The sequence below is a fragment of the Podarcis tiliguerta genome, assembly GCF_965153285.1.
Source record: "Podarcis tiliguerta genome assembly, chromosome: 2".
In the NCBI taxonomy this organism is placed as follows: Eukaryota; Metazoa; Chordata; class Lepidosauria; order Squamata; family Lacertidae; genus Podarcis; species Podarcis tiliguerta.
The window spans coordinates 11,496,890-11,514,235 of record NC_139535.1 but is presented as its reverse complement, the minus strand read 5'-3'; the positions used below and the strand labels follow the sequence as shown (position 1 = coordinate 11,514,235).

The 17,346-nt window shown below is 49.1% G+C and overlaps 1 protein-coding gene and 1 long non-coding RNA gene across 4 annotated transcripts; both read left to right on the top strand.

The window, feature by feature from the left end:
- The first annotated feature begins 970 nt into the window (after nucleotides 1-970).
- Nucleotides 971-3,370, top strand: LOC310671078. The gene is made up of 2 exons (XR_014507755.1): nucleotides 971-1,383; nucleotides 3,280-3,370. It is a non-coding gene; the product is annotated as an uncharacterized lncRNA (long non-coding RNA).
- Nucleotides 3,371-4,773: 1,403 nt separating this feature from the next.
- Nucleotides 4,774-16,652, top strand: LOC310670262 (uncharacterized protein). Of its 3 annotated transcripts, none has more exons than XM_083425322.1 (4): nucleotides 4,774-5,200; nucleotides 7,938-8,621; nucleotides 10,613-10,739; nucleotides 12,179-16,652. In XM_083425322.1, the coding sequence occupies exons 2-4, from the start codon at nucleotides 8,007-8,009 to the stop codon at nucleotides 13,543-13,545; spliced, it is 2,109 nt and encodes a 702-aa protein (XP_083281448.1). In that variant the 5' UTR covers nucleotides 4,774-5,200; nucleotides 7,938-8,006; the 3' UTR covers nucleotides 13,546-16,652. The 3 variants fall into 3 exon arrangements, with proteins under 3 accessions (XP_083281448.1, XP_083281449.1, XP_083281447.1); XM_083425323.1 differs by having other exon boundaries at nucleotides 4,774-5,206; nucleotides 7,943-8,621; XM_083425321.1 differs by having other exon boundaries at nucleotides 4,774-5,206.
- Nucleotides 16,653-17,346: the final 694 nt, after the last annotated feature.

The window sequence follows — 17,346 nt, the reverse complement described above, 5'->3', positions numbered from 1 at the left end:
AGGAAATAAACAACTATCTGACTTCCAGAAGACATCTGAAGGTAGCTCTGTTTAGGGAAGTTTTCAATGTTTGATGCTTTATCGTGTTTTTAATATTCTGTTGGGAGCCACCCAGAGTGGCTGGGGAAACCCAGCCAGATGGGTGCCATATAAATAATAAAATTATTATTAGTAGTATTAGTATTATATGCACTTAGGCCCCTTCTACAGGGTACATTCAAAGCAGGATCATGCCACTTTAAAAACATGGCATCCCCAAAGAATCCTGGGGCCTGTAGTTCCAAAGGGTGCTGAGAGTTGTTGGGGGGACCCTCTCTTCCTCTCACTGACCTACAATTCCCAGAGTTCTCTGGAAAGTGGGCCAGGTTGTTAAACCACTCTGGGAATTGGTGGGAATTGAGAGCCAGTGTGGTGTAGTGGTTAAGAGCGGTAGACTCGTAATCTGGTGAACCGGGTTCGCGTCTCCGCTCTTCCACATGCAGCTGCTGGGTGACCTTGGGCCAGTCACACTTCTCTGAAGCCTCTCAGCCCCACTCACCTCACAGAGTGTTTGTTGTGGGGGAGGAAGGGAAAGGAGAATGTTAGCCGCTTTGAGACTCCTTAAAGGGAGTGAAAGGCGGGATATCAAATCCAAACTCTTCTTCTTCTCTTTTTCCTCACGACTCTCTCCTGAGGCCATTGCTTCCCTTTGCCTAATGACAGGGCCAGCCCTGCTCACCTGCCCCACGGCTCTACCGCCTGTGATTTGGAAAGTTAAAGAACTTGAGGCTCTGGGAATCAGCCTGAGTACACACAAACCTGTTTGTAGTAGCACAAAAAGTCCCTGTCCTCAATCCAGAACCTTTCATGCTTGTCCTCAACACACTGCTTCCAATCTAGATTGATTCTAGATCCTGCCGTCCGCAGGGGTGGGTGAGCTTAATTAATACAGTGGTACCTCGCAAGACGAAAAACTCGCAAGATGAGTTTTTCGTTTTTTGAGTTGCTTCGCAATATGAATTTCCCTACGGGCTTGCTTCGCAAGACGAAAACGTCTTGCAAGTTTGTTTCCTTTTTCTTAAAACCGTTAATACCCAGGGTGCATTGCTTGAAGAGGTGCAGTTGCGACTTGACTTCGAGGAGCAACTCATAGCACGTGGTGTGGTAGCCTTTTTTTAAGGTTTTTGAAGACTCTGGTGATTTTTGAAGCTTTTCCAAAACTTCTTTTGCAGCCATTTGGTAAGTTAAACTTTTAAAACTTTTTTGGGGGGGTTTGGATTTTGGGTTGGGGTGTTTGGAATTCAAGGACTTGGTGTTGGGGAGGGGTTTGCAAGAATCTGGAAGCTTGTGTGCTTTTTTCTGCATTTTTATGATTTTCTGTGACCATTGGGGCACTCTTCTGTTGTTGAAAAAAAAGATTTATGGGTTTGGATTTCTGTGTGGTGGGTGGCTGGGGGGTTCAGGGAATTGTGTTTTCTGGGAGGTTTAGTGCTTTTGAATTTTTTGGATGTGAAGCACTGATTTATTTTTGGGGGGGTTGTGAAGGTAGGAGCTGTGCTGCCATGGGGCCCAAGAAGACTGCTGCTGCAGAGGCCGACGAGAGGAAGAAGGAGAAGGTTACAGTGGAAATGAAGAAGGAGATCATCCGGAAGCACGACAGTGGAATGCGTGTGACAGACCTCGCCAGGGAGTACGAGAGGAATCCATCAACCATCGCGACCATCCTGAAGATGAGGGAGAAGATCCTTGCGACTGACGTAGCCAAGGGAGTCAGCAGGATCGTGAAGAACCGCCCAGCTGTTCTGGAGGAGGTGGAGAAGTTGCTGCTCATCTGGTTAGAAGAGAAGCAGCGTGCAGGGGACACAGTGACTGAGGCCGTCATTTGTGAGAAGGCCAAGGTCTTGCACGCGGACCTCGTCCGGCAACAGCCAGGAACCTCAGGCGAGCCAGAAGTCTTCAAGGCAAGCAGAGGCTGGCTTGACCGGTTCAAGACGAGATCTGGAATCCACAGCGTGGTCAGGCATGGAGAGGCTGCCAGTTCTGATGTTTCTGCGGCTGAAGACTTTGCAGCGGAGTTCCTGGAGGTTGTGAAGACGGAGGGCTACGTTCCACAGCAGGTCTTCAACTGCGACGAGACCGGGCTGTTTTGGAAGAGGATGCCCAAAAGGACTTTCATCACTCAGGAGGAGGCCAAGTTGCCTGGCCACAAGCCCATGAAGGACCGTCTGACCCTGCTCTTCTGTGCCAACGCAAGCGGCGACCTGAAGATCAAGCCCCTGCTGGTGTACCACTCGGAGAACCCATGGGCCTTCAAGAAACGCAAGGTCGACAAGGAGCAGCTGAGTGTCATGTGGCGATCCAACAGTAAGGCTTGGGTCACACGTGTGCTGTTTGTGGACTGGGTCAATCTTGCTTTTGGCCCTGCTGTCAAACAGTACCTGCTGGACAACGACCTGCCGCTGAAGGCTTTGCTTCTGATGGACAATGCTCCTGCTCATCCTAAAGGCCTTAAGGAGGACTTGTTGGAGGAGTTCAGCTTCATCAACATCATGTTCCTGCCACCTAACACCACGCCACTGCTCCAGCCGATGGATCAGCAGCTCATCGCCAATTTCAAAAAACTCTACACCAAGGAGCTTTTCAGGCGATGCTTCGAGGTGACTGATTGCACCAACATCACCCTGCGGGAATTCTGGAAGGACCACTTCGACATCGTCACCTGCTTAAAGATGATCACCACGGCCTGGGACGGGATCAGCCAGAGAAATTTGAATTGCGCTTGGCGCAGCCTGTGGCCGGACTGTGTGGCACCAAGTGACTCTGATGCACCAGAGTCAACAGTGGTGCAGGACATTGTTTCCTTGGGGAGGACCATGGGCCTGGAGGTCACAGAGGAGGACGTCCGCGAGCTGGTGGAGGAGCACGACCACGAGCTGACCACCCAGGAGCTGGTCGAACTGCAGGCAGAGGCTGCGCAGGAGCAGGCCTTGCTGGAAGAGGAACAGCTGTCCTCCAAAGAACTGAGGGACATTTGCCAGAAGTGGAAAGATGTGCAGGCTTTTGCACAGCGGCACCACCCTGACAAGGACCTGACACATGACCTTGCGAACACTTTGGATACGAGGGTCATGTCGTCTTTCAGGGAGGTGCTGAAAAGGCGAATGAAGCAGCAGACCATGGACAGGTTCTTCAGCAAGAAGCAAAGAGTGGAAGAGGAACCTTCTTCGAGTTGTCCCCCAGGGTCTTAGAAAATGTACAGTACACTTTGGTGATTTTTAAATGCTTTTCTGTCATGTTTAGAAACTTACATTATTATTCCTTCAATTTTTGAAATGCTCTTTACAGTATGTGTGACTTTAAAGAGCACTTAATAAACTCTTCTTGTACCAAATTTGGCTTTGTTTGGACTTTTTTTGACCATAGGAACGCATTAATTGATTTTCAATGCATTCCTATGGGAAACCGTGCTTCGCAAGACGAAAAATTCGCTAGACGAAAAAACTCGCAGAATGAATTAATTTCGTCTTGCGAGGCACCACTGTGCATGCTTGAAAATCCTTGATTCGGTTTCCTTTTCCTCCCTGCACATGCCCCAGGTGAGTGAAGTAGGAAGTGGTGATTGCAATCTCGGTACTGAAATAAAAAGAATTGAAGTCTTATATATAATAAATGTTCATAATCTACCAAGCAAACACGTACATAAATATATAAACCACATGTCTGAAGCAGCACAGGAGAACAGCCACGAAGCCATTTTTGACTCCCAAACAGACCAGGTGTTTTCTCTGCAAAGTCAAATGGAAAAGTCTCCCATTGTCTTTTCCTTCACAAATCCTGTCTTAAGGGTATGTCTGTGTGTGAATAGGGTGTGAGCCTGTGACTTGGCTCAGGAACTAAGTACAGTATTTACCATTGCAAAAGACTGGCTAGGCTCCCCAGGGTATCAATCCAGTAAGCATTAACAGGTAACTTGCCAGACAGGAGGTAAACAACCCACTCAGATTTCTGCTGTAGATCGCCCTTTCTGTGATGTATGTATGATGTTTCTGGGGGTGGTCTTGAGCTCTAGGGCAGGGAATTTAAAAGGTCTATATAAGGGCAGGCACACCTTGGTTCTGGGTCCCCCACCATCCTCCTGCGTGTGAAGGGGGCACCCTGTTGCAACAGTTCAGTAAAGATCAGGCTTACAAGGTGCTTTGCTTCTCAATATTCTCTGGTTGGCCTCTGTTCTTTCCTCCGACCGATGGAGAACCTACAAAGGACTCCATGAGGGCTCTTGTGTCCCCCATAAGGGAATAAGGGCAGGTTTTCGTTTATTACAGGATGTTGCTTTAGCAAGAAGACCCTTTGCATTTCCCTGCTCTCTGGAGCCCCTGTGTTTGTAACCCCACCGACTCCCTCTTCTTGCACCAGTCATGGGGCGGGTGTTCTTTCTTCTACCACCCCAGACCCTTCAGATATCCCCTCTTCTGCTACCACACACCCACTTTGTCCAGCCCCTTCCGGGGGCCAGGATCTGCAGCCCACAATTGCACCAAAAAGGCATTTCTCCCTAAAGGGGGAGGGACAGGAAAAAGCCTCCTGCTTCGTTCCTTTCCTTTCCCTCTTTTTTATTATCGCAGCTACCCAATCACACGTTTCCTGCTTTCTCTCTCTAGGAATTCCAGCTCTGCTTGTTTAACCGTTTGAGCATCTTTTCCTCCCCCCAGGGAACTGAGCGTGTGAACAAGGTTGCCAAGTGGCTAAACAAAAAACAAAAAAACGCACCGGCTGACCTGCTGCTGTATCTTTTGATCTGGGTGTGTGTGGGCGTGTAATGCCTTTTATATGACCTGGAGCTGGAAAGAAACGCTCACTCAGGCGATGCAAAAAGGATAGGGAAAGCGCCCCGCGCAGTTATCCGAAAGGGTGGGAAATATGATGGGCGCTTTCCCACGGTGATGGAGGAGGAGGAAGGAGGAGTTGGCCTCGCCTTCTTCAACTCGGTCTCTCTAGGAGCCTGCGATCTCTCTGGCCAGCTTTCAACCCCACCCACCTATCCGAGAGAGAGAGAGAGAGAGAGAGAGAGAGAGAGAGAGAGAGAGAGAGAGAGAGAGAGAGAGAGAGAGAGAGAGAGAGAGAGAGAGAGAGAGATCCCTTTCCTGCGGGGAGTGACCTGGAGGCGCCCGCGCGCTGGACCTGCGATGCGCGGGGGGCGCACAAGGTTGGGGAATCTCGCCAGGTAAAGGTGAGTGGAGGAGCCCGGGAGGGAGGTGGGACCCCCCCCCCCCCAGCTGCAGCAGCAGCAGGAGGGAGAGGGAGAGGAAGCCGCCAAGCAGGAAAGCCGTGGCCGTGGACGGATGGAGCTGTATCGGCCAACCACCCGGGCTGGGGACTGTCTCCAAAGAATTCTTCCCCGTCCTCCTTTCCCATCCGCGGACCGTGCAGCAGAGCAAGGTGCACGGATGGGCAGAGAGAGGGGAAGGCGAGGGGATTGGTTTGGGGCGAAGAATCGCGGGATTGTAGAGTCGGAAGGGACTCCAAGGGCCATCTAGTCCAACCCCCTGCAATGCAGGAATCGTTTGCCCAAGGTGGGGCTCGCACCCCCGAGCCTGAGGTTAAAAGTGTTCTGCTCCACTGACTGAGCTGCGCACGGATATTTCATAAACGGCCCACCCTGGTGCGTCTTTACTCCGAGGCAAGGCTGCCAGCCCGAGCCTGCTCACATGGAACCAAGCCCCGTTGAATTCGGTAGGAGTAGACTTGTGCTGCGAAAGATGGAGGGCACAAGGAGAAGGGGACGACAGAGGACGAGATGGTTAGACAGTGTTCTCGAAGCTACAAACATGAATCTGACCAAACTGCGGGTGGCAGTGGAAGACAGAAGTGCCTGGCGTGCTCTGGTCCATGGGGTCACGAAGAGTCGGACACGACTGAACGACTAAACAACAACAGACTTGTGCTGCAAGGCACTGCTTGGTGCTGGTCAGCCTGCATAGGATTGCAGAAGCGCCTGGGGAGCCCGCCATTGAGTTCAATGAGACTCACACAGGGTGCGTTTGGTGGACTGCAGCCCATGTACTCATCTGCCTGGGAGTAAACCCATTGATCTCAGTGGGGTTTCCTTATGGGTATGTGTGTATGGATGGGGTGAGAGAATTGACTTACGGTGGTTTTGTGGTTGTGCTGAGTGGTGGATTTCCTCCCCAGCCACCCGCCAGGGAGAACCAGCCAGTTTTTCAATCCCTGCTCTTAGCCACAAAGCTCACAGGGCCAGTTGCAGTCACTCAGCCTGACCTACCTTGCAGGGTTGTTTTGTGGGTAGGACCTGAACTCTTTGGAGGCAAGGCAGAATAAAAACGTACTAAATGGGGAATATGATTGCGAAATGGCCTCCCCCAGAGCGGCTTGGCTGGCTTCTTCTCTGAAGCCTTTTCTGCGCCAGGCAAAGACATTATTGCCCTAACCAACTGAGCTAGCCAGCCAAAGCCATTACTTCAATAAAAAGAACTGGTTAGGCAAGTTTTCTCCTTATAGATTCTACCCCACAGATACAGGGCTGAAAGGGACCTGGGGATACCACCCAGACTGTTCCTCCCTGCCCCAAACATATAACAATATACAGTGTGAAATAAAATCACATCTTAAGATACGGGTCATGTATACTTATTCTTATATAATTTATTAACAATAAACCCCCCCTCCCATCTCCGCCCCTGCCCCCAATTTGACAGTGCCCTGAGGCCAGACTAGCTAATTTTCCAGCCAGGCAAGTCTTCCCCACAGGGTTGCAGAACAAGCAGGGGCAAGTTTGGGTGCCAGCCTACCAGGAGTGGGGGGGAGGAACCCAAAACTGGTTGGACTGGTTATTTCACTTTCAGGCTACTTGAAAGGAAAGGGGCAAGGCTGGCTCCCCCCACCCCCATACTTCATAGTTTTACCTGTACACGGCAGGCAGATTTTGCACCAGGTTGTGTCCCAAGCATTGCCAAACGCAGCTGTTTTCTGCGTCTCTCCCCTTCACCCACAAACAGGTTCTGACATTATATGTTTCAAGAATCGGAAAACCCAATTTACAAGGTAGCGTGTACGATTGAATTCGGGAGACTTCATTCCCAGGTAAATAGGAGACTTTGTGCTCCCATTTTTGGCACAATTACTACTCAAGTAGTAAGTATTTTGCTGGGCTCAGTGGGGCTTACTCCCAGGCATGGGCGTAGCCAGGGAGGGGTAGCTACCCCAAAAATAAATAAATAAAAATACATAGCTAGCTGATGTTCTGCCCCCCCCCCAACAAAAATCCTGGCTACGCCCCTGAGGGGGGGGGGAGTAAGTGTGCATCTGGGTGGGTCGAGTCCCAACCCTGCGTGGCTACGGAAGTGGAAAACAGCTCCGAAAAGGATACTCCTGAAAGCACATTAAAAACCGTAGCAAGGCACAGCAGCTCCTAAGAGTTATTTCTCTACTCCTTGCACTTAATGGAAATAGTTTGCATTATTCAGAACTGAGTAATGACAGCCACAATGGCCTGGGACTTGCTTATGAAGGTGCCAATCAAAGGGCCATGAGCTGTGATAGCCACCTTCCCCAACAGTCAGTCAGCATTCCATGGCCTCTGAGCATGTTCAGAATTCAGCGGAGTATTTCAGAAGTGTGCTTTTTTCCACATCCTTTTTTTTTAGCTGCCTGAATATTTTCGAACCATTTGCAAACCTTGGGGTTTCCTCAAGCCTGCCGATATATATTTTGGGCTACGTAAGGATTGACACTTGTGCTTTGAACGTTGGGAATAGAAGGCGCAATGGCTGAATGGAACCTCCATGGGGAAGTGGGAGGGACGGACGGCGACAGCAGCGAAGTCCTGTCATATAGCCGGCCTTTGCCGGGAAGAGAAGCTCTGGGCCAAATGGACTCTTGGTTCGATCCATTTTGTGGGTGGGTGGGTGCTTTTATTTGATTCTCATTTCAACTTCTTTCAGGACAGGGTGCACGGCCAGGAGTAAAAGTGGCGGACCAGAACGTCGCTTGTGCCAGTTCTAGGGGAGAAAATGGAGGAAGGAAGAAGAGACCCTCGTCTTGGCCAGGCTGGGAGGTTTCTGTCTGGTGTCGGCACACAGCTGGTTAAAGGGGAGCTAGATGAAGACTTGGTCCAGCACTGGGAGTGGCAGAAATCCCAGGAGGGAACTGGCTTAGAAAGAGACAAATCCCAGGTGCCTGGATTTGTAGGCCGGGACGACGCAGCATCGCTGAAGGCCATCGCCGACGGCAACCGTGGGCCAAGAGGAAAGTTGGAGTCTCAGACCTTGCTGGGTCTCGTTGGGAAAGTCCCCAGAAGTCAGGCTTCTTCACTGAGCGTGGAAGGAGGGGTTCTGGAAAAGGAGAGGCAACGCCAGCGATTCAGGCAGTTCTGCTACCGGGAGGACGAGGGACCCCGGGAGGTTTTGCGGAAGCTCCAGGGCCTGTGCCGCCAGTGGCTGAAGCCTGATTCTCGTACGAAGGAGCAGATCCTGGAGCTGGTGATTCTGGAGCAGTTCCTGGACATCCTGCCCTTAGAAATGCAGGGCTGGGTTAGGGGCGATGGCCCTGAGACCTGCGCCAAGGCGGTAGCCCTGGCAGAAGATTTCTTGCTTTGGAAGGAGGAGGTTGAAATGCAGGAGCGTCGGGTGAGGAAATTTTGTTAACTTTGGCCGTCCCAGGTGACTCTGACGAAACGCCGGCAGCTCTGCCTTCTTTGGTGGGATAATAATAATAATAATAATAATAATAATAATAATAATAATAATTTATTATTTGTACCCCACCCGTCTGACTGAGTTTCCCCAGCCACTCTGGGCGGCTTCCAACAAGGATTAAAAATACATCAAAATGTAACACGTTAAAAACTTCCCTGCCTTTAGATGTCTTCTAAATGTCAGGTAGTTGTTTATCTCTTTGACATCTAGTGTGAGGGTGCCACCACCAAGAAGGCCCTCTGCCTGGTTCCCTGTAGCTTTGCTTCTCGCAAGGAGGGAACCGCCAGAAGGCCCTCGGCGCTGGACCTCAGCGTCCGGGCAGAATGATGGGGGTGGAGACGCTCCTTCAGGTATGGAGTGGCATTGCTGAAGGTTGGGTTTTCTATAAAACTTTGAACCAGAACATGATTTCAGGGAGGAGAGGGCTATCGATGGCGTCTAGCCAAGATGGCTATTGCTTGCTGATTTCTCACAGGCATCTGGTTGGCCACTGTGAGAACACGATTCTGGACCATCGGCCTCATCCAGCGGGCTCTTCCTGTGTTCTTATGGCCTCCCTGTGTCTCATTTATTATTATTATTAAAAAGGATTAATTGCTTGCTACCTTCAAAGACTCCAAGTAGCTTACCTCAAGATACGTAGGCATAAATTTATTTTACCACAGAAAAGAAAATTCATGCAAAACCCATGCAAGGTGTAATAGCCCACAATACAGCCCCGCCCCCTTCCCTCTTAACAGCAATAGAAAACTTTGGCGATGCACTAATGATCAAACCGCACTTCCACCCACAAACCAGCAGCTAAAAGAAGCATGGGAATGTTTAAATAATGACCTAGGAGACAAGGGTTCATCAAGAAAGACCTGGTTATGTTTAGAATGATACTGCATTGGGAAATGTTCCCGGATACTAAGATGTGGGATTCTATGGAATGCCTCATCTTCTTTTTTTCTTCTTTTTTCTTCCCCCCTTTTTTACTTTTTCTTTTTCTCCCCCCCCCCTTTCCTTTTCCTTTTTTCCCTTTTTTCTTTCTCATAAAGGCTTATGTTCTGTGCCATGTACGTTGATATTTTTTGTAGTTTTTTAGCTTTTCCATTATTACTATTATTAAGGATTTTTCTTTTGTAATTTGGGTTGTTTATCTTTATCTGTATTTGTTTAAAGCAAAATAAAAGTATTTAAAAAAAGAAGAAAAGAAAGAAAGAAGCAGAACTCAAACACCAACACTCCCCTCCCTCGCCTGGAAGTCAGCCATGGCAACCCAATGATTTTTTGTTGCTTGGTTTGATGATGATAATAAGAATAAGAATAATTTATTATATATACCCCTGGGCTTCCCCAGCCACTCTAGGCGGCTTGCAGAAAAATATTAAAATACTGTAATACATCAAACATTAAAAGCTTCCCTAAACAGGGCTGCCTTCAGACTTCTAAAAGTCTGGTAGTTGTTGTTCTCTTTGACATCTGGTGGGAGGGCGTTCCACAGGGAGGGTGCCACTACCGAGAAGGCCCTCTGCCTGGTTCCCTGTAACTTGGCTTCTCGCAGGGAGGGAACCGCCAGAAGGCCCTCGGAGCTGGACCTCAGTGTCCGGGCTGAACAATGGGGGTGGAGACGCTCCTTCAGGTATACTGATCTTCCAACCCAGCCAAACGGCAGCTGCTACAGATAAGGGCAGAGGGCAGGAATCAAAGCTAAGGAGCCTCTCCATCCTCTGCTTATAAACATCCCATCAAGGAGAGCTCACCCGTTTAGCTGTCCTTGTTGCTGCTGTTTAGGATCCTAACCCACTTTGCTGACTACTGCTGAGATCACAATACTACTAGGTCTCACGGATTATGGTCCTAATCCAGGAAGGCCTTTCCCCCCCCAAACAGTCTTAAGTCTTCCAGATCTTCTTACCATGCCCTGCACTGTGTTTCAGATTTCGGAGCCATTTAAGAAGGCAACCGGTCCCCCCAAAGCCAAACTCGCCTCTTCGGAGATTACGAAGGCACAGCCCTACATGGAAGTGCAGCCAGTGGGTGATGGAGCCCCCCACCTGCCACTAGGTAATGCTTCAGAGCCCCCACGCTGCTCACCTGCCCACCCCCTGGCATCACAAGGATGTCCGGTGACCCATTTTTGCTTACATGGTCTGAATTCGAATCCTGCTGGCAGAAGGCATAGCGTTTTGCAAGTGCCAACAATCAACGCCTGTGGATGGGTGGGGAATTGCAGGGGATGCCAGTCAGCTGATTGGTGGTGTTTGCAAACCCACCCCCTTATTGGCTCAGCCGTGTCTTTCCCCGCCCACACCTGATGTCAGGCATGATGATGCGTGCAGGGCAGGTGGGTGCAGCTTGGCCCAAACTGCCTGATGGGTCAAAGGAGGAGACCTCGTGGGCCTGATCAGGCCTGCAGGGCAGAGGTTCCTGACCACTGGCATAGGCTTTGATTGTAACTGGAGCACCCGGTAAAGTACGTTTATTTATTTATTTAAGGCCGCTTAATTATTGGCATTTCTAAGCAGTGTGCACAAAAAGCAATAGACAGAAAATGGGGCGATCAAACAATAAAAATGTTTGAAAGAAGCAAAAACCACCTTCAAATGCCTGGTTAAACAATAAAGTAGTAGTAGTAAAGTTAAAGGGACCCCTGACCATTAGGTCCAGTCGTGGCCGACTCTGGGGTTGCGGCGCTCATCTCGCTTTACTGGCCGAGGGAGCCGGCGTACAGCTTCCGGGTCATGTGGCCAGCATGACTAAGCCGCTTCTGGCAAACCAGAGCAGCGCATGGAAACGCCGTTTACCTTCCCGCCGGAGTGGTACCTATTTATCTACTTGCACTTTGACGTGCTTTCAAACTGGTAGGTGGGCAGGAGCAGGGACTGAGCAACGGGAGCTCACCCCGTCGCGGGGATTCGAACCACCGACCTTCTGATCTGCAAGCCCAAGAGGCTCTGTGGTTTAACCCACAGCGCCACCCAGTAGTAGTATTTATTAGTCATGCACCTGAAGTTCAGCAGGAAGCATAAGAAGATAATAGAAGAAATCATTAAACAGGGAATGAATTAGCAGTGGAGTTTTTGGAGACTGGTGAAGGGGGACACCTTGAATGGGGAAGACAGCTATGTCTGCCCTTGTACTTCCTCAGCACCCTTGCTGATTGGGCAATCTGCAGTGGCAGGAAGCAGTAGTGGGTTCTGGGAGTTGTGGTTTGTTAAGGGTGCTGAGAGTTGCCAGGCGATCCCTATTCCCCTCACACAGCTACAATTTACAGAGTGGCTTGACCATCCTTCTTCACAAGGAACTCTGGGAATTGTAGTTTTGTGAGGGGAATATGTGAGGGAAAATGGTCTCCTAACGACCCTTAATGGACTACAACTCCCAGAATTCTTTAGGGAAAGCCATGGCTGTTTAAATTAGCATCATAATGCGTTAAAGATAGGGTGTGAATATGGCTTCCACAGCAGTGTCACTCATGTCAGATTACGTTCTCTTTCTGTCAGGGGACAGGCAAGTGGCCAAAAATGAGGAGAAGCCTCTTGAGCCAGGAGCATCAACGCAGGCGGAACTTTCTGGTGACTCATTGGACAAAGCCAAATGGGATTTCCCCCCATTTCCTCAAGTGGAAAATGTGCCGAAAAGTCAGCAAAGGGCAGACAGGAAGGAGGGAAGCTACCCAGGGCGGAGAGGAGGAGGAGGAGAAAAACAGATTTGGGAGAGAGATGGTAACAAACTCCTAAATCACAACACCTTCCAGGAGAGAGAGCACAAGGACAAGAATACGAGGATGAACCCTGGCTGTGGAAAAAGCTTCAGCCAAGCCCTTGATTTCCAGAACACACAAACTGAGAAAAAGCTATGCCAGCGTACAGATGGTGCAAAAAGTTGGACATCGACCCCTCAGCAGGAGAAGGTCCAAGCAGGAGAAGAGTTGTATATGGATTGTGGAACCAGCTTGGGTGGGAAAGCACATCTTAGTGATCCTCAGAGAATCCCTGCAGGAGAGAAACCCTATCAGTGCTCTGAATGCGGACACAACTTCAACCAGGGCTCTGATCTTACTGGAGACGGTCTTCATATATGTTCCAGTTGTGGGGAAAGTTTTATTTCCAGCTCAGCCCCCAGAAAACAAGAGGGAGCCCAGACCAGAGAGAATCCGTCTAAATTCTCAGAAAGTGAAAAAGAATTCCCACAGCCCGCCGATCCTCAACAGGAGGAGAAGCCGTATGTGTGTACAGACTGCGGGAAAAACTTCAGCTTTAGGTCAAGCCTTGTTCGTCACCAGAGGCTTCACACTGGAGAGAAACCGTATAAGTGTTTAGACTGCGGGAAGAATTTCAGCCAGAGCTCGAACCTTCTTAATCATCAGAGAATCCACACGGGAGAGAAGCCATACAGCTGCACAGACTGCGGGAAATCGTTCAGCAACAGCTCGAGCTTGACGTCGCACGAGAGAACACACAGAGGAGATAAACCTTACAAGTGCTCCAGCTGCGGGAAGAACTTCAGTTGCCACTCGGTTCTTAGGATCCACGAAAGAATTCACACGGGCGAAAAGCCGTACGAGTGCCCAGAGTGTGGGAAAAGCTTCAGCCGCAGAGAATTCCTCATCGGCCACCAGAGGACTCACACGGGCGAGAAGCCGTACGAGTGTCTGGAATGCGGGAAGAGCTTCAGCCAGAGATCAAACCTTATTAATCATCAGAGAAGCCACACGGGAGAGAAACCGTTTGAGTGCACAGACTGTGGGAAAAGGTTTAGTCATAAAGCATCCCTCCTTAAACACGAGAGGAACCATCTACATGGTCTGACAATGGAAAGGGGTTCAGCCAGAGTCGAAGCCACCTTGCACATGGCAGAAAGCACATAAGGAATGGAATCATATACTTGGTGAGGCAGAAATGAATGCAGGAGAGATTGTGAGAACTTACTACTTCAGTTTTAGGGCAGGTCCAACCTGAGAGAACCTGTGTAACTGCTTCGACTAAGAGAGAGCATCGCTGATGGGCCACAGAACTTCGCCTCACACTTTCTTTTTTCTGTTGCTGTTCACATCTTCACAACTTAAGGCCCAGCCTTCCCAGTTCCACATCTACCCTTCCTAATCTCTTCAACATATTATATCATGGGTAGGCAAACTAAGGCCCGGGGGCCGGATCCAGCCCAATCGCCTTCTAAATCCGGCCCGCAGACAGTCCGGGAATCAGCGTGTTTTTACATGAGTAGAATGTGTCCTTTTATTTAAAATGCATTTCTGGGTTATTTGGGGGGTCTGCCTGGTGTTTTTACACAAGTAGAATGTGTGCTTTTATTTAAAATGCATCTCTGGGTTATTTGTGGGGCATAGGAATTCATTCATTCCCCCCCCCCCCCCGCGCCTCAAAATATAGTCTGGCCCCCCACAAGGTCTGAGGGACAGGGGACCGGCCCCCTGCTGAAAAAGCTTGCTGACCCCTGTATTATATTCTGGCGTCGTTCCTTAATGTGATCAGCACCTCACACAGATTCCTGCAGATCATTGGCCTAAGATATGTCGCTCAAACTGTGGCTGCTGTCGCCACACAAGGTGTTCATTTCGTGGTGTAGTGTGGTGGTTGCAGCCACAATTCTGCAACCAATTCACATGGAAAACAAGGTGTGCTCTTTAGAAAGGGCCATGACTCGGTAGTTGAGCATCTCCCTTGGGCACAGAAGGTCTTGGGCTCAATCCTTGGCCTGTCTAGGGATCTGAAACCCTGGAGAGCATCAGTGTCAATAATACTAAGCTAGAAGCACAAATGTTCTGACTCGGTATAAGGCAGGTTTTCATGCCCCTGCAAAGTAAACCAGCCTGGCCTTACACATCCAGCCAAGACAAGGCCTCTCCTTATTTTTCTCCACAAGCATCTTTCTTTCCCAAAGCACATTTTAGGTGCTTTGATAGTGCTTTAAGCTGTCATGGCTTCTTCCAAAGAATTCTGGGAGCTGTGGTTTTCTGTGGGTATTGAAAGTTGTCAGGAGACCCCTATTCCCCCCTCACAGAACTACAATTCCCAGAGCGGTTTCATAATCCCTCTTCACAGGGGACTGGGGCCTCCTAACAACACCTTTAACAAACTACCGTTCCCAGAATTATTTGCGATGTGACTAGCCTGTACTGTGTCCTTGCCAGAGCCTCGCCACACACAAGCCCTCCTTTCAGTGCAGCCGAGGATTGCAGCTGTAGGATTTTCATTTAATTACGTTTTCCTTAGCCTATCATTCTTCCAATGAGCTCTGGGTGCGAGTCATGTCTCTCTTCTGCACCCTTCCCGTTTCAGCCTTGCAACAGTCCGGCGAGGTAGTTTGGTCTGAGAAACAGCAGCTGTCGCAACAGATCCCCCCATTCCAGCTTCGCCTCTGCCACAGATTCACTCAGTGGCCTGAGGCAAGCCATTTATTCCTTCATCCTCGACCTGCCCTCTGCTGCCACATTCAGTGCAGAGGGCGATAACACCGACCGACCTCACAGGATCGTAAGGTTGACCAAGAAGTGCTTTGACTACTAAAAGCACAGATTTAGGTGCCAAGTAGCTCAGCGTAGCCAATCCAGAAATTTCTTTTTCCTCCTCAAGAGTGGAATGGGGGCAAGTTCCTTTCTTCATAGCCTTCTTCCAGCTTCTGGCAAGAGAGCAATGGACCAACTCAGTACAGTGGTACCTCAGGTTACAGACGCTTCAGGTTACAGACTCCGCTAACCCAGAAATAGTACCTCGGGTTAAGAACTTTGCTTCAGGATGAAAACAGAAATCGTGCTCTGGTGGCGCGACGGCAGCAGGAGGCCCCATTGGCTAAAGTGGTGCTTCAGGTTAAGAACAGTTTTCAGGTTAAGAACGGGCCTCCAGAATGAATTAAGTTCTTAACCCGAGGTACCACTGTACATTAACCAAATGTTGCTGAGGAACACACACAGTGAGAAGAAGCACTTTTAAACATAAAACAAGTGAGCATCAGAACGTTATATTCTGGGCCACACTGGCTGTAGGCATCCAGAGAATTTAGGCTTACCAAGTTTCTAGTCCTTCAGAGATTAGGATTAGTCTAAGTTGGTCGCACTGAGTGAGATTTCAGGGCCCTCCAATGTTTGGTGCAGCGACTTGAGTAGCTCTTTGTCTCTCCCACCAGCTTAGTGGAGGCGGAAAAAATTGTGCAGACTAGCAAGAGTTTGCGAGCTTTTTGGGGGTTGAACTGCAAACTCGACCAACTTAAACTTCACTTACATTCATCACCAGGTGCCAGTGTTTATCAGGCAAATACAAATTGCTAAAGGGGCTTGGAAATTTTTTGGAAGCAGTTTTCATTCTGTTGTATTACTGTATCTGTGAATGAGAAAGATTAAACGTCGTATTTCAGCAGTGTCCTAGCTATTGCTTATTAGGCTGTAGACTTTGTTGCATTCAAAGGCACCCTATGAAGTCAGTACGGGTGATATCCAACAAAGGTCCCATCTGTACTGTACCTTTAAAGCAGTCTTATGTCACAATAAACAGCCATGGCTTCCCCCAGATTATCCCGGGAGCCGTCGTTTGTTTAAGGGTGCTGAGGGTTTTCAGGTGTCTCCTGTTACAATTTTTTCCAGAGTAATTTAGCAATCAACCCCTCTGCCCATGGAATTGTGTGGGGTTTGGGCGCATGAAGGTCCCCCATCCGTAGGAAATACCAGGCTGGGTGGATCAGTGGTCTGATTCGATGTAACGCAGACCCTCTTCATTTACAAACACGAACCTCTTCTTTTACCCCGCCCCCCTTTTGCACCTTCAGGAAGTCTGCACTGCCCAGTATAGAATTATAGAATCATAGAATTGTGACCTTTTTTGGAGAAATACACCTGTAAGCTTGGATATTGTCGTCTTTTTGCAGTGTCAAACTGATGTGGACATTGACTGTATGGGCTACAGGCAGGCTTAACCTCATTGTTGCTGTTTGTTAAAAGATCCAATAAAAACTGATTTTTAAAAATATGAAGTTATGTGCGTATTTTATATAACACACAATTGATTTTTTTTTTTAAAAGCACCATAGAATTGTAGAGTTGGAAGGGACCCCACGGGTCCTCTAGACCAACCCCCACAATACAGAAATCTCAGCTAAGGCATCCATGCCAGGTGGCTATCTGACCTCTGCTTAAAAGCCACCAAGGAAGGAGAATCCACAACCTCTCAAGGGAGACACTGTCAAACAGCTCTCACTGTTAGAAACTTCTTCCTGGTGTTTAGCAGGAAGCTTCTCTCTTGTAACTGGAAGCCATTGGTTCGTGTCCTACCCTCCGGAGCAGGAGAGAACGAGCTTGCTCCTTCTTCCATGTGGCAGCCCTTGATTTATTTGAAGATGGCTATCCTATCTCCTCTCAGTCTCCTCTTTTCCAGGCTAAACATACCCAGCTCCCTCAATCAACCATTTCTCATAAGACTTGGTTTCCAGACCCTTGATCATCTTGGTCACCCTCCTCTGCATGTTCCAGCTTTTTAATACAGTGGTACCTCAGGTTACATACGCTTCAGGTTACAGACTCCGCTAACCCAAAAAATAGTGCTTCAGGTTAAGAACTTTGCTTCAGGATGAGAACAGAAATCGTGCTCCGGCGGTGCGGCAGCAGCAGGAGGCCCCATTTGCTAAAGTGGTGCTTCAGGTTAAGAACAGTTTCAGGTTAAGA

Excerpts from the sequence above, each read along its gene's own strand:
- LOC310670262 (XM_083425322.1), top strand. The coding sequence starts at position 8,007 with ATGGAGGAAGGAAGAAGAGACCCTCGTCTTGGCCAGGCTGGGAGGTTT. Across the intron at positions 8,622-10,612 it reads TTGAAATGCAGGAGCGTCGG|ATTTCGGAGCCATTTAAGAA; the intron begins GTGAGGAAATTT and ends ACTGTGTTTCAG. Across the intron at positions 10,740-12,178 it reads AGCCCCCCACCTGCCACTAG|GGGACAGGCAAGTGGCCAAA; the intron begins GTAATGCTTCAG and ends TCTTTCTGTCAG.